This window comes from Equus quagga, chromosome 14 (genome assembly GCF_021613505.1).
Source record: "Equus quagga isolate Etosha38 chromosome 14, UCLA_HA_Equagga_1.0, whole genome shotgun sequence".
NCBI lineage: Eukaryota > Metazoa > Chordata > Mammalia > Perissodactyla > Equidae > Equus > Equus quagga.
The window spans coordinates 52381973-52396497 of record NC_060280.1 but is presented as its reverse complement, the minus strand read 5'-3'; the positions used below and the strand labels follow the sequence as shown (position 1 = coordinate 52396497).

The window sequence follows — 14525 nt, the reverse complement described above, 5'->3', positions numbered from 1 at the left end:
AAGCCCGACATGTTCGGTATCCGGAAAGGCAGCGGTACTCGCTTTGATGCAAGAGAACAAAACTGCCATTTCGTAAGAGAAAGGAAACTGCTCGAGGGTCCTGGGGCTCAGGGGCGCGCGTCAGAGACGGAGGCAGAGAAGAATCACACCGCCCGGCCCCGCAAACCCTGCCCGCGCGCCGGCCCCGCCCCAAGCCCCGCCCCCGCGCGCCGGCCCCGCCCCGTCCCGCAGCTCGGGCTTGGCGAGCGACGCCCGGTCCAGGCTCGGCTCCCGCTCCGTATTAGGTCATTGGGGGGGCAGGCGGCGCGAGGGGAGGCGTGCGCGGCGGAAGGGGACGCGGAGCGGGCCCCGGTGTGCAGAGGGGCCGCTCTTCCTAGCGCCGCCGCCACCTTGGTTGGGGACCCACGAGGCCGCTGCGTCCTGCCCTCAGAACAATGGGACTCGGCGCGCGAGGTGGCTGGGCCGTGGTGATGCTGGGGGCGCTGCTGCTGCTAGCCCTGCTGAAGGTCGCCGTGGACAGCTCAGACCAGGAGAGTAAGTGGCCGCGGGGGTCGCCAGTCCCCATCCAGGGAGGAGGCGCGCCGCCAGGCGGGAGTTCCAAGTTGGGATCTGGTTGTGCCGAAAGTTCTGCATGTCTTAAGCCAATTGCACTGGGCAGACCTGGAGGTGACTGGATGGGGCTGGGGGAAACTGAGGCTCCAGCCGGTTGACCACCTGCTTTAGAAATTGTCCGGTCCTTTCCCCTCAGTTTTTCCGCAAGTGGTGGTCGCAGGCCTGGAGGAGTGCGTGCAACCTGTTGAGTTACTCGAAGGATGAGCCTTCCGCGGAGGTTTGAAATGAGTTGTTACAGCCTTTGCCTGAAGTTAATGTTTTCTGGGAGGTTCGAGTTTATCTAAGGCTTCCTTTTGTAAACAACATTAGGTAGATTGAAAAATATGTCTACCGATTCCTGCGGAAACATGTCTACCAGTTAGTTGGGGAACCGTTCAGTCGTCTCCCCGGCGTTTTATCGTCTGTATAATAGCTCACAAGTGATTTCTAGTCTTAAGGTTCCCCAGACTCTTAAAATTAAGACTTTGGGGCTAACGTGGCTGGTTGGGAGCTTTTGGGGAGCGTACCCTGCCCTCCTGGGCGCAGGTGAGGCTTATGCCCCTGTGGATGCTCGCCTTCCGCCCCTCGTGTGCCATAAACACAGGCATCAGCTGTGCAGCCTTAAGGTCACAGCTTCACGGTCGTCAGGAGCCCACGACCTTATCGTCAATAAGGCCATACAAAATGATTTTGACATTTCTGGGGGGGGGGGGGGGGGGACACGGCGGGGGATGGGTGGTGGTTCCTTTAGACCTTTTCTTTAAAAAGTCTTTTTTGGATAAGGCCAGAAAACTGGGATTTGCTGTGTAAATTCCGTTTTCTCTTTGTCAGCTATTATAGAAGTCAGGTCACTGGGTAGTGGTCAGTAAATAGGATAAGTTACTTTAAGTGACCCAAGTTTTTCATGTTTTTAAATTCTATCCATCCGCTGTGTATTTAGCCTTAGATTAGTTTTATCTAGCAAGAGATAAAGACAGCAGTTTGTAAAACCAGACGGTTCAGGCACAACACCTGCTTTTGTTAGAATAATCTAGGTGAATTACACAATAACTATTTTTGTTTTGCTGAATTTTTTTTTATTTGCTTTGCTGAATTGTGCATGTGACAAACTGGCTTTATGGACACAATTTTGAGATCATTTAAGAAAAGAATGATCAGTAAATCATGTCCATGATTTTTTCAGTATTATGAGATGTTTTATTGTAAAACTGAACAATCTGGAATGAAACAGTATATCTTGGTGCTAATTTTATACCAATTTTTATGGAGGAGGTCTCCATTTTTAAAAATTTGTTAATTTGTGAAAGTAAACATTTTTATTTCTCTAGTGAATTACTGATTAGAGAAATTGAGTGTCCTTGCTTTTCTTTCTTTTGCCCTCATAACACAGTTATTTTTTTTTTTGCCCTATTTTAATACCCACTGTTGGACTGTTCTGTTTATCACTTAATGTCTCGCTAGAGGTAGTGCTATTTGAAAAACTTGGAATGAATGTTCTACTATAGGAGAGCCTTCATTTCATGAACTAGTATAACCAACAGGAGCTGGAATCCATTTCTACAGACTATAATATCACCTTGAAACTAGAGTAAAAGAAGAGGATTTCTCAAAAAAGCAAATAAATGTTGTCCTAGTCTTCATATGCAGCGTGTAATCTGTATAAAGTGTCACTATGAGGTACAGTGATTTTTAACAACCGTGCTAAGAGCTTATATAGCTAATTTTTACCAGGCACTTTTCTCATGTACCTCATGCTATGCTAATTGAGGTCATACATGGTCCCATTGGAGCCTCATAGTATTATCCCCATTTTATAGATGAGGAAATTATGGCTTAGATGTTACCTAACTTATTCAAAGTAAAACAACTAATACATGTTGGATTTCAGAGACCAGAATCCAAACTCTCAATTAACCGTTTTGCCACTAAGCCACATTAGGTGATGTTGGCTCTTCAAGTAGACAATGCTTAAACCCACAATACTACCATTGCCCAGGATATTGTGGGGGGAGGTAAAAATGTTACTGAAATTCTTTTAAAATATCCTTCACAGTCTGCTGCTTAGTTTCATAAATATCCTCAGCTGGAGGAGTGGGGAGACTGTGAACAAGTTAGCAAACCAGCAAACAAGATAGACTGTGGTAGTACAATGAAAGACATAAGGGTGGGGAAGGAGAGGCTATTAATCAGGACTCTTGGTGGCAAGTGACAGAAACTTGTTCACTTTGAACAACCTTGGGGGAAAGAAGGGACTGTATTGACTCTTTAACTGAAAAGCCCAGGAGTTAAGGTGGCTTCAGAAATGCTGTATTCAAGAATTCAGATAGGTTGCCAGGAGATGGCCACTTCCAGCTCTCTTGATTACATCTATCAAATCTCAGGCAAGCCGTGGTTAAAGTGTTCTCAGGCTGTGGGGAGCGGGGGTGGTGGGTGAGGTGGACATGACTCCAAATAACAGGGACTTTCTAAAGCGAGTCCCAGGCTTCAAAAGCCACCATAATGGGTAGTCAATTAGGAGATGAAATTAATCCTTAGTAAGTCTATGCCACTGCATGAATTTAACTTTCTTTTCTTCCATTCAGTGCATTCTATTCTAATGCTTGGTCTTTCTGTCAAGTAAAGCATCGGCCTCCTTATACTTATGTTGTCCATGACATTGTCTCTTAGGATGCAAAAACAGGGCCTGCCCACAGTAGGTGTTTCATAAGTATTTATTGCAAAAAAGAGAAAAGGTGCTAGCACTAGAAAGAGCTAGAAAGGTCATCCGCTTCTGTCTTCTTCCTCAAGCAAAAAAGAAAAAGATAGGTTGCCAGGAAATCAACCCTCATAAAAGTAATAACAGCAGGGAGAGAGAACCAGGAGGCTCTTGTAGTAGTCCAGGTGAAAGATCTGATAGTGCTGATAGTGCATGAATGTAGAGAGAAGTGCATGGATTCTAGATCTATTCACAGAGAGGGAACTGAAATCACTTGCTAATGCATTGGGTGGTGGAGTGAGAAAGAGGGAAGAATCAAAGGATGATCTCTTGGTTTGAGGGTTGAACAACTGGTTATAGCAACAACTGGGAAGACTGGGGGAACAGCAGGTTTACAGTAGAAAATCAATAGTTTTGTTTTGGCTCTCACATGTACACGCTTCGGAATCAAACAGCCTGGTCCACATCCAGACTGCCGCTTATTAGCCTGGGTGGGCTTCTCTGGGCCTCAGTTCCTGTCACTGCAGAACTATATTCTTGTCTCAGAATTGTTGGGAGGGTTAGGTAAGCTAATACAAGTTACATGTTCCCCAGGAGGCCTGGCATGTAGTAAGCTCTTCACAATATTATCAGTTATTTGATACTACTGCTAGATACATCTGAATAGTCTACTGATCTTGATCTTTTTCCAGTTTAATCTTCACACCATATCCTTCTGTGATAAATGGATTGTAGTTCCATCAAGAGGAGGAAATTTGCACACACAGTAGAGATGGATCCTTCCAAGTTGCTATTGCTTACTTTTCTTTGTTCTTTGAGGGGTTTTTTTTGGTGGGAGAGGGCTGTCTTTGTGAAAAGTACACAATGATACACTTGCTCTCTTCCTATGTGGTGTATGTATTTGATCTTCCATTACACAAAGACCCAAGGTGAATAAACCACTCTGAGAAGTTGCTTAACTGAGGCATAGAATTCTTCTAAACCTTCCCAAATTTTAAGGTATTAGTTAAAAATTAAAAGAATCATACTGAGAAGGCTTGCAATTAAAAATGAAAATCCTGCCCACTTCGTCTTCTCTCCATTGTGTCAAGTTAGGGGTTTTGGTGCTACAAGACCTAGGGGCACCCATGAATAAAAAGGGCCCCTCCCAGGATGGTCCACTCCACTCAGAAGAGCAGTGTTGTCAGTAGCAGAAATCGACTTCTCTCTTACCAGTCACCGTGTCCTCATGTGGGTGAATGAACCTTGGCAAAAGCTAATGTAGTCAGTCAGTGGCTGGTACATAGTACTATGTAAGTGTTTTTTACATAAGCTATATGTTTTCTGTCTTGGAAAATCTGTCAATACAGTCCTAGATTTACTGATAGTTTCAAGGTACGTTTCATAGCAACAGTGGCAAAAGTGGAACTTCCTGTGGAATAATTTACCCTCCCCCACACCACCACCTCCGAACATATTGCTAGTGTTCTTGGTTAATATTAAATGTCCTTTCATCACAGGATATTTCTTTATTTTTATAGGATTTTCAAGCAGCACAGTGAGATCTATGGTCCCACAGAACACCGGTACTACATCACCAGGTGAGTTTAAAAAGGTTCAAGAAATGGATTTTCATCTGTCTAGGATACGTGAAATGATATTAGCCAGGAAAGTGCATGAAAGCTGGTACACTGATCTGTTTTAACCATGAGTTACTCACTCATGAGTCCCTAAAGCCTACCTCACGGGCTGCCCTTACTAGGCATCATAAATAATGGTCCCCTGGATGAACAGTCTTTCTCAGTCTAGCAAAGATGTGAATACATTCTAAAACTAAAAGCATGTTGGAATTTCAGGCTGAGTTTTGAAGCACAGTTTTGGGTGTGAAGGTTTTGCACTCTGCCTGCAGATGTGAAATATGAATATGTAAGTCTGCTGGTCTTGCTGGTGAAACAAGTCACTCTAAGCTAGTCAGCCACAGAAGCCTTCATTTGCCTTGGCCAACTCTAGGGAGACCCTCCTTACATTTCAACCATCAGTCAGACTTCATCCCACCATCTTCCCTGTTGAAACAATTGGTGAGATGCTTTCCTTGTGCTTTTAGTGTGGGACAAATGGCTTTCTTCTTTGGAATTCTGAGTTCACTAGCATGGAAAGATAAAGGAACCAGGCTGATGTCATAAATATCAGTAGTAAACCGTCAAGACATGTTTCTTGTAAGCATTATTTAGGTTGTCTTCTTACTATCCTTATTTTTCAGAGTTAACTGAAGTAGAAACTAGCCAAAGGTACAAGATCCTATCACTAGACCCATTTTCTCTACTTTTATTCAACCCACATTTATTGAGTGTCTCTAATGTGCTGACACATTCCAGGTGCTGAGGATACAAAACGGACCAAGCCCTGACTTTTTAGAGTTATTTTTTGTTTTTTTTTATTTCATTATGAAAAAATATCCACAACATAAAATTTAGGATGTTAACCGTTTTTAAGTGTGCAGTTCAGTGGCATTGAGTACATTTACATTGTTGTGCAATTTTGTGCCATTTTTACTCTTGTGGGAGTCCCAGTGCTCCACGTAGTTCATATTGTCAGTTTACCTCTGTGCTTTTCATCCTTTCTGCCTTCCCTACTGGTTTCTGGCTGGAGGTAGTCAGGATATACTTTTATTTTAGTTTTAATAATTCCACAGAAAAATTTTCATTGGGGGGAGAAAAAGAATAGATAGATTACCCTGAAATGTAATAGTGATTATTGTTGGACAGTTGTGGGAGGGTTTTTTTTTTTTCAATATTAGATTATTAGGTGTTTTTTCCTTTTGACGTTTATTGAATCTCATTCTGTACTGCTGAACTTTAATTTCGTATAAACCAAGGAGGTAGAAGAAAGGTAAAGATAACAACAATAGTATTAAGAGCCAGTGTTTCTTGAATCCCTACAATGTATAAGACTCTTCTCGTGCATTTCATAATCGAACAGTGGTGAGGCCGGTGTGGTTCTGTTTTACACAGGGGGAAACTGAAACTTAGCCCCAACACAGAGTTGAGAAACTTGCCCAAGATCACATGGCGTATTCAGAGTTTGAAACTCAGTTTCTTGGATTCTAAAACCTGTGACCCTTCACCACACTTCCTAAAACTGCCATGTGGCCTTACCTTTAAAAACCGCTTCTCAGTGAAGAAATACCACCGACATCAACCATGAACCTTTGTTAAAGATCAGTGCTGTGCTTTAAGAACAGCTCCAGAGTAAGTGGGATGATTTCAGATGCCCCTTCTAGCCCAGGAAAATTTATTGAGAAAAAAAGAAATCATTGCCCCAAAATTTTTTTCTAAGGAGACTGGATAATACACTATTATAAAAATTTTTTGTTGTTCCATGTGTAACACTTCCCCTAACTGTTATATTCCTCTTATATCCTCTTTGAATCTTGAAAACCCTTATGTAACTTGTTGAATTTGTGTATGTTTGTAGGACATGATGCTTAATATTTTCTCTTTTATAGTAACAGACCCTTCTAATTGTTGAAACATTGTGTTTTGAACATATTGTTTAACAATTTATTTGGTGCTATTTATTTAATGCAGTTTATTTGGCACCAATCCCAAAAGGAATGTAACATCTTTCTTTGGCAAACGCTCATATGATGTGTATTCCAGGAACGTATTGTTGGAAAAAGTGGAGACTGCCAGCAATACTGCTTACAACATCAGCGGCCTGTCACTTTTATAGGACTCACCACAGTAGATTCAACAAATCCTTTTTCTCCGTTTTCTTTGTTTTTTTAGCCTTCATCTAAGTTCCTTGAGAGTGATATCTATGATTTCTTCATCCTAGCACCTGGCACTATGCCTGGTATGTAATAGGTGTGCACACATGTTGGTTGAACTGAATTGTGGAACCAAATACATATTTTGTAGTTACTAACTAACCTTATCAAAGAATCACTAGATACATTTTGCAGACATGACTGCTTTATGCTTCAATCTTATCCATTATTATAGCTGATTTTTTTTTCGTCTATAGAGTAAGATAGATACTTGAGGTCAACGAAACAGGAATTGAGGTTACTTTCCAATTGTTCCACTGAATTGTATATAACAGTTCTGTTTTTTTATAGGCTCTAATCATTATTTGAGGATAGGCATACTTTTGACATTCTTTTCTGCAGGGACTTGTTTGATGCATTTTCAGCTTATATAGGAAATAATTTCCCCCATTTCTTATATAGTGAGAGAGTTTATAGTGTAGGGTCCGTGGATGGATAAATTTATTCTTTATAGTGCAAGGAAGACACATGCCCAGATTATTTTTCATAATGGGTTTGAGCAAGGATACAAGGGAATGTGATGTGGTCCAGAATGGACAGCAGGTCTCATCAGTAACCACAACAACAGCTCAGTATCATTCAGGATACGACTTTCTCCTGATCACTTAGCACTTAGGCTTCCCCAAGAAGAATCTCGGCGGTTCACGGTACCACCCTCCAGTTTGAAGTTCTTTTCTTGGGCATAATTTGTACCAAGCCACTTTGAGAGTAGTTACTCTCCCTTAATATTCCATCCATACATGATTGCCTTTGGCCTGGTGACCCATCCTTGCTCCAGTCACTTGAACTACTCTGGTAGTGTTGGTTTTATCCACAGACATGGCAGGACTGCAGCAGTTTTGAGCAGATGGATCTGGCTTGGGCTTAGATTTCTGCAGAAGAAGGCAGTGGAAATTTGGGAATAGCCTACTCAAATAATTCTGTATTCCAGTTTTTACCCCCAGGGGAAATGCTAAAAGTCTTACTGAAGTGGAAAGAATTCATCAGGTACATAATCTTGTATTCCATACTGCCTTTTTCTATGTATTTTGAGTGAAATGTTTTATGTATGAAAGAAATATTAAATGGAAACTTCCTCTCAGGTTGTAGCTACTGTAAGACAGGAACCAGTTGGCCTGACAGGTTGCTTTAAATGCAAATAGTGTTAGATAGATAGACAGACCTAAGATTTGATGTCGGAGAGAATTTCCATAACTACTATGAAGAAGTTGTTTGTGCTAAAGAACAGCTTCAACTCCTCAAAAACAGTTTATTGTGTTCAACTCATGTTTTTGAGATTGCATTTGAAAATTGCTAGTAATTTTTAACATCATCAGATGTTGTCTCAAGGAGTGTAGAGTGGGAAAATCAGGCAGAATTATATTCACTTATTCAGAGAACAGATGTTTGTTTTGACTGCCCACTCTGCTAGTCGCTGGTTTAGGCACAGGCATATAGTGGCAAATTAGACCGATAAGTTCCTGCTCTCGTGAAGTTTATATCCAGGTGGGGAGATACAGACTATAGGAGATGGAGGGTGACAGTGAAAAAATTAGGTGCTTTTAACATCCTGCATGACCCAGTTATTAAAGAGGTTTCTTGCAGAGGAATCTTAGAAACTTCATCTAGTAAGTTATACTGTTCCACTTAAATTTTAAAAATTATAAAACCTTAGAACTGGAAGAAATCTTAGAGCAATGTTTCTCAAAATTAGTAGCACCTGGAATTACCTGGAACGTTAAAAATACTGGTCTGGGTCCCGCTTAAGACCAGTTAAATCGGAGTGGGGTGAGTAGCATAAAAACATGCCCAGTGATTCTAGTGTGTAACTAAGGTTGAGAATCACTGACCTGGAGAGTGGCTGAAGGGGGACACTATTTCTAAGTAATCTTTGGTGAGTGGGTGGGAAACATAACTGCTTTTGTGGTGAGGGTTAGTTTTTTTTAAAAAGAAAATTTTTTTGGTAAAGAATTATAAAATCTTAACTGGTGGGGATATGCAGAAAATATGATTCTCATCTTGGGATATCCTCCTCCCATCCCATGAAAGCCCCTAAAACAAGACATTGCAATCATCCAGAGAACAAATTATTTGCAGGAAAAGGGGTGAGGAGGAGGGCGAGGGATGGGAACAGAGTAGTAGTCGTGAAATTAGTAGTACAATATTGTTACTGTGTTTAATGTTTAAATTTGATAGAAGCCTATTATAGGCACTAACTCTCTAGAGATGTACAGTTTCCTTGAGAGAAGTTTCAGAACCAGAAGACTTATTTACATGAATAGCTGTAGACAATAGTTGAGAAGTCCATTCATAAGACTTTTTATTCTACTTGTATCAGTTTGGTACATGTATTCTTAACAGTTGTTCTTGGATTATTTGTGAAAATTTCCTGAGACATGAACGCTAACTCTCATCCCAAGCTAAAACATCCCCATTAGCTCTTTTTACATCACAGTGTGACAAAAAAGAAAGAAACAAACAAACAGAAAAAGTAAACAGTTACTTTACAAGTAATGGAATGTTACTCTGGAGAAAGGTGTAAATGATTAAATTGACCTAAAAGTTTGTCTTAAAGAGTACTTCGGTAGGTTTTGTCATAAAGGTGTGCGTATTGTGATTGTATATTTCACCTAGGAACATGAATACTTTTTTAAAAACATAACCATAATACCATTATTACACTTAAATATTAACAGTTCCTTTTTTTTTTTTTTTTACAGTTTTATTGTGGTATAATTGACATACAGCATAGTTTAAGCTTAAGGTGTATAGCATAATGATTTGACTTATATCATGAAGTGATTATAAGTTTAGTTAACATCCATCATCTCATGTAGATACCAAAAAACCTGCACACAAAAAAAATAGAAATAGGAAAAGAAAAAATTTTTTCCTTGTGATGAGAACTCAGAATTTACTCTCTTAACAACTTTTATATATAACATATATGAAACAACACACTATTAACTATAGTCATCACATTGTACATTACATCCCTAGTACTTATTTATCTTATAAGTGGAAGTTTGTACCTTTTGACCACCTTCATCCAATTGCCCCCACCCCTACCCCTCACCTCTGGTAACCACAAATCTGGTCTGTTTTTTTTATGAGTTTGGTTTTTTGTTAGAGTCCCCATGTAAGAAAGATCATATATTATTTATTTGTCTTCTCTGCCTGCTTATGTAACATAGCATAATGCCTTCAGTGTCCATCTATGTTGTCAGAAATGGCAAGATTTCCTCCTTTTTTGTGGCTGAATAATATTCCATTTTGTATGCGTGTGTGTGTGTGTGTGTGTGTGTATCTATCTCATGACTTCCTTATCCATTCATCTGTTCATGAACACTTAGGTTGTTTCCATGTCTTGACTATTGTAAATAATGCTGCTGTGAACATGGGATACAGGTATCTCTTGGACACAGTGTTTTCATTTCTTTTGGATATAGTCCCAGAAGTGGAATTGCTGGATATGGTAATTCTGTTTTTAATTTTTTGAGGGGTGTCCATACTGTTTTCCAAAGTGGCTGTACCACTTTACCATCGCACCAAGAGTGCACAGGGCTTCTTGTTTCTCCACATCCTTGCCAGCATGTATATCTTTCCATTGTGGTCCTGCCATTCTAACAGGTGTGAAGTGTTGTCTCATCATGGTTTTGATTTGCATTTCCCTAATGATTCGTAATGTTGAGCATCTTTTCATGTACCTGTTAGCTATTTGTATATCTGCTTTGGAAAAATGTCTATGTAGGTCCTTTGCCCATTTTTTTAATTGGATTACTTTTTTGCTATAAACTTGTGTGAGTTCTTTATGTGTCTTGGATATTAACTTTTATCAGATAGATGGTTGGCAAATATTTTTTCCTGTTTCTGTAGGTTGTCTTTTTATTTTGCTGATCATTACTTGTGCTGTGCAGAAGCTTTTTAGTTTGAGGTAGTCCCATTTGCTTATTTTTTATTTTGCCGCTTGTGCTGTAGGTGTCATAGCGAAAAGAAATCATTGCCAAGACCCACGTCAAGAAGCTTTTTCATGTGTTTTTTCCTAGGAGTTTTATGGTTTTCAGTCTTACGTTTAAGTTTTTAACCTATTTCAAGTTAATTTTTCAGCGTGGTGTTAAGATAGGGATCTAGTTTCATTCTTTTACATATGAATATCCAGCACCATTTATTGAAGAGACTGTCTTTTCTCCATTGAGTATTCTTGGCTCCCTTGTCAAATATTAGTTGACTACATATGCATGGGTTTATTTCTGGGCTGTCTTTTTTATTCCATCGGTCTTTGTGTTTTCATGCCAATACCATACTGTTTTGATTAGTATAGCTTTGTAATATAATTTGAACCTGGAAAGTGTGATGCCCCTGATTTTTTGTTCTTTCGCAAGATCTTGCTTTGGTATTCAGGGTTTTTTGTGGTTTCATATAAATTTTAGGGTTTTTTCTACTTTTGTAAAAAATACTATTGGATTCTTAATAGGGATTGCATTGAATCTATAGATGGCTTTGGGTAATATGGACTAAATATTCGTCCAATCCATGATCATGAGATACTTTTCCAGTATTTGTGTCTTCTTCAATTTCTTTCATCAATGTCTTCTAGTTTTCAGACTAGAAATCTTTCACCTCCTTGGTTAAATTTATTCCAAAGTATTTACTGCTTTTGATGCTGTTGAAAATGGGACTGTCTTTGTTAATTTCTTTGTCAGATAATTCATTGTTAGTGTATACAAATGCTGTTGCTTTTTGTATGTTAATTTTGTTTCACACAACTTTGCTGAATTCATTGATTAGATCCAACAGTTTTTTGGTAGAGTCTTTAGGATTTTCTATATATAAAATCATGTCATCTGAAAATAGAGATAATTTTACTTCTTCCTTTCCAATTCTGCTGCCTTTTATTTCTTTTTCTTGCTTAATTACTCTGGCTAGGACTTCCACTGCTATGTTGAATAGAAGTGGTGAGAGTGGGCACCCTTGTGTTCTTCCTGGTCTTAGAGGAAAAGCTTTCAGCCTCTCACCATTGAGTATGACATTAGCTGTGGGCTTGTGATATATGGCTCTTATTATATTGAGGTGCATTCCCTCTATACCTACTTTGTTGAGTGTGTTTTGTTGGGTTTTTTTTTGTGAAGAAGATCAGCCCTGGGCTAACATCTGTTGCCAGTCCTCTTCTTTTTTTTTTTGGCTTGAGGAAGATTAGCCTTCATTAACATCTGTGCCAGTCTTTCTCTACTTTGTGTATGGGATGCCTCCACAGCATGACTGACAAGTGGAGTAGGTCTACACCTGGGATCTGAACCTGTGAACCCTGGGCTGCCAAAGCAGAGCAGAGCACGTGGAACTTTAACCACTCAGTCACGGGGCCAGCCCCTGTTGAGTGTTTTTATTATAAATGGATGTTGAATTTTGTCAAACGCTTTTTCTACATATATTAAGATGATAATATGATTTTTATGCTTCATTTTTCCACATGGTGTATCACATTAATTGGTTTGTGGATGTTGAACCATCCTTGCATCTCAAGGATAAATCCCTCTTGATTGTGGTGAGTGATCCTCTTAATGTGCTGCTGAATTCAGTTTGCTGGTATTCTGTTGAGAATTTTTGCATCTATGTTCACCAAGGATATTGTCCTGTAGTTTTTTTTGTCTGGTAGTATCCTTTTCTGGCTTTGGTACCAGGGTGATGCTGGCCTCGTAAAATGATTGGGAGTGTAGCCTCCTCTTCAGTTGTTTGGAGTTCTAGATGGATTGGTGTTAATTCTTTTTTGAACATTTCGTAAAATTCACCAGTGGAGCCATCTGGTCCTGGGCTCTTCTTCATTGGGAGATTTTTGATTACTGATTCAATCTCCTTACTAGTAATTGGTATATTCAGATTTTCTCTTTCTTCCTGATTTGCCCTTGGTAGGTTGTCCCATTTATTGGCATATTGTTCATAGTAGCCTTTTATGATTCTTTTCACTTCTCTGGTGTCAATTGTAATGTCTCCTTTTTCATTTATAATTTTGTTGTTTGGGGTCCTCTTTTTTTTTTGGTTAGTCTAGCTAAAGGTTCGTCAAATTTGTTTATCTTTTCAAAGAACCAGCTCTTTGTTTTGTTAATCTGTTCTCTTGTTTTCCTGTTCTATACTTCATTTATTTCTACTCTAATCTTTATTATTTCCTTCCTTCTGCTCACTTGGGGCTCAGTTTGTCCTTTTTGTAGTTACTTAAGATGTGGAATTAGGTTGTTTATTTGGGATCATTTTGCTTCTTAATGTAGGCATTGGTTGCTATGAACATCTCTCCTAGAACTGCTTTTGCCGCATCCCGTAAGTCTCAATATGTTGTTTCCATTTTCATTTGTCTTAAGATGCTTTTTTATTTCCCCTTTAATTTTGTCTTTAATCTGTTGGTTGTTCAGGAGAGTGCTGTTTAATTTCCATGTATTTATGAATTTTGAAGTTTTACTCCTGTTACTGATTCCTGGTTTCATAGCAGTGTGGTCAGAGAAGACACTTGGAATGATTTCAGTCTTCAGGGATTTACTAAGACTTGTGTTGTGGCCCAGCATATGGTCTATCCTAGAAAATGTTCCATGTGCAATTGTGAAGAGTGTGTATTCTGCTGTTGTCTCATAGAATGTTCTATATATGTCTGTTAGGTCCATTTGGTCTATACGGTTGTTCAAATGGGCTATTTCCTTATTGATTCCCTGTCTGGATGATCTACCCACTGTTGAGAGTGTGGAGTATTAAAGTTCCAAACTATTACTGTATTGCTGTTTATTTCTCCTTTTAGCTCTGTTAGTTTTTCCTTTATATATTTGAATGCTCTGATGTTGGGTGCATATTTAGAGTTGTTATATCTTCTTGGTGGATTGACCCCTTTATCATGATGTAATGTCCTCTTTTGTCTCATTTTACCATTTTTAGTATAAAGTCTATTTTGTCTGATATAAGTATAGTTACCCCAGCTTTTTTTGGGATACAATTAACTTGAAATATCTTTTCCCATCCCTTCACTCTCAGTCTATGTGTGTCTTTACCAAGGATAACATCTGTGTTGCTGGGTATAGAATTCTGGGTTGGCAGTTTTCTTTGAATATTTTGAATAAATTATCCCATTCTCTCCTGGCTTGAAACGTTTCTGTTGAGAAGTCCACCAATTGTCTTATGGGAGTGTTCCCTTATATGTAATTTCTCTCTTTTCTCTTGCTGCTTTCAATATTCTTATTTTGTCTTTGATTTTTTGACAATTTAATTATAATATGTCTCAGTGTAGCCCTATTTGGGTTCAACCTGTTTGGGGTCCTTTGGGCCTCATAGATCTGAACATCCATTTCTCTCCTCAGGTGTGGGACATTTTCAGCCATTATTGGTTTAAATATACCTTCTGTGTTTTCTCTTTCTCTTCTTCTGGGATTCCCATGATGCAGGTAGTGTTGCTTTTGATTGTGTCCCATAAGTCCCGTA

The 14525-nt window shown here is 39.3% G+C and overlaps 1 protein-coding gene across 1 annotated transcript in view; it reads left to right on the top strand.

Moving 5' to 3' along the window:
• The first annotated feature begins 227 nt into the window (after window positions 1-227).
• TMEM123 (transmembrane protein 123) overlaps window positions 228-14525 on the top strand; it is a 53223-nt gene continuing 38925 nt past the window's right edge. The window contains exons 1-2 of the mRNA XM_046686046.1: window positions 228-534; window positions 4807-4866. Of these exons, the coding sequence (XP_046542002.1) occupies window positions 435-534; window positions 4807-4866 (160 nt within the window). The 5' untranslated portion in view covers window positions 228-434. The remainder of the gene's footprint in view (window positions 535-4806; window positions 4867-14525) is intronic.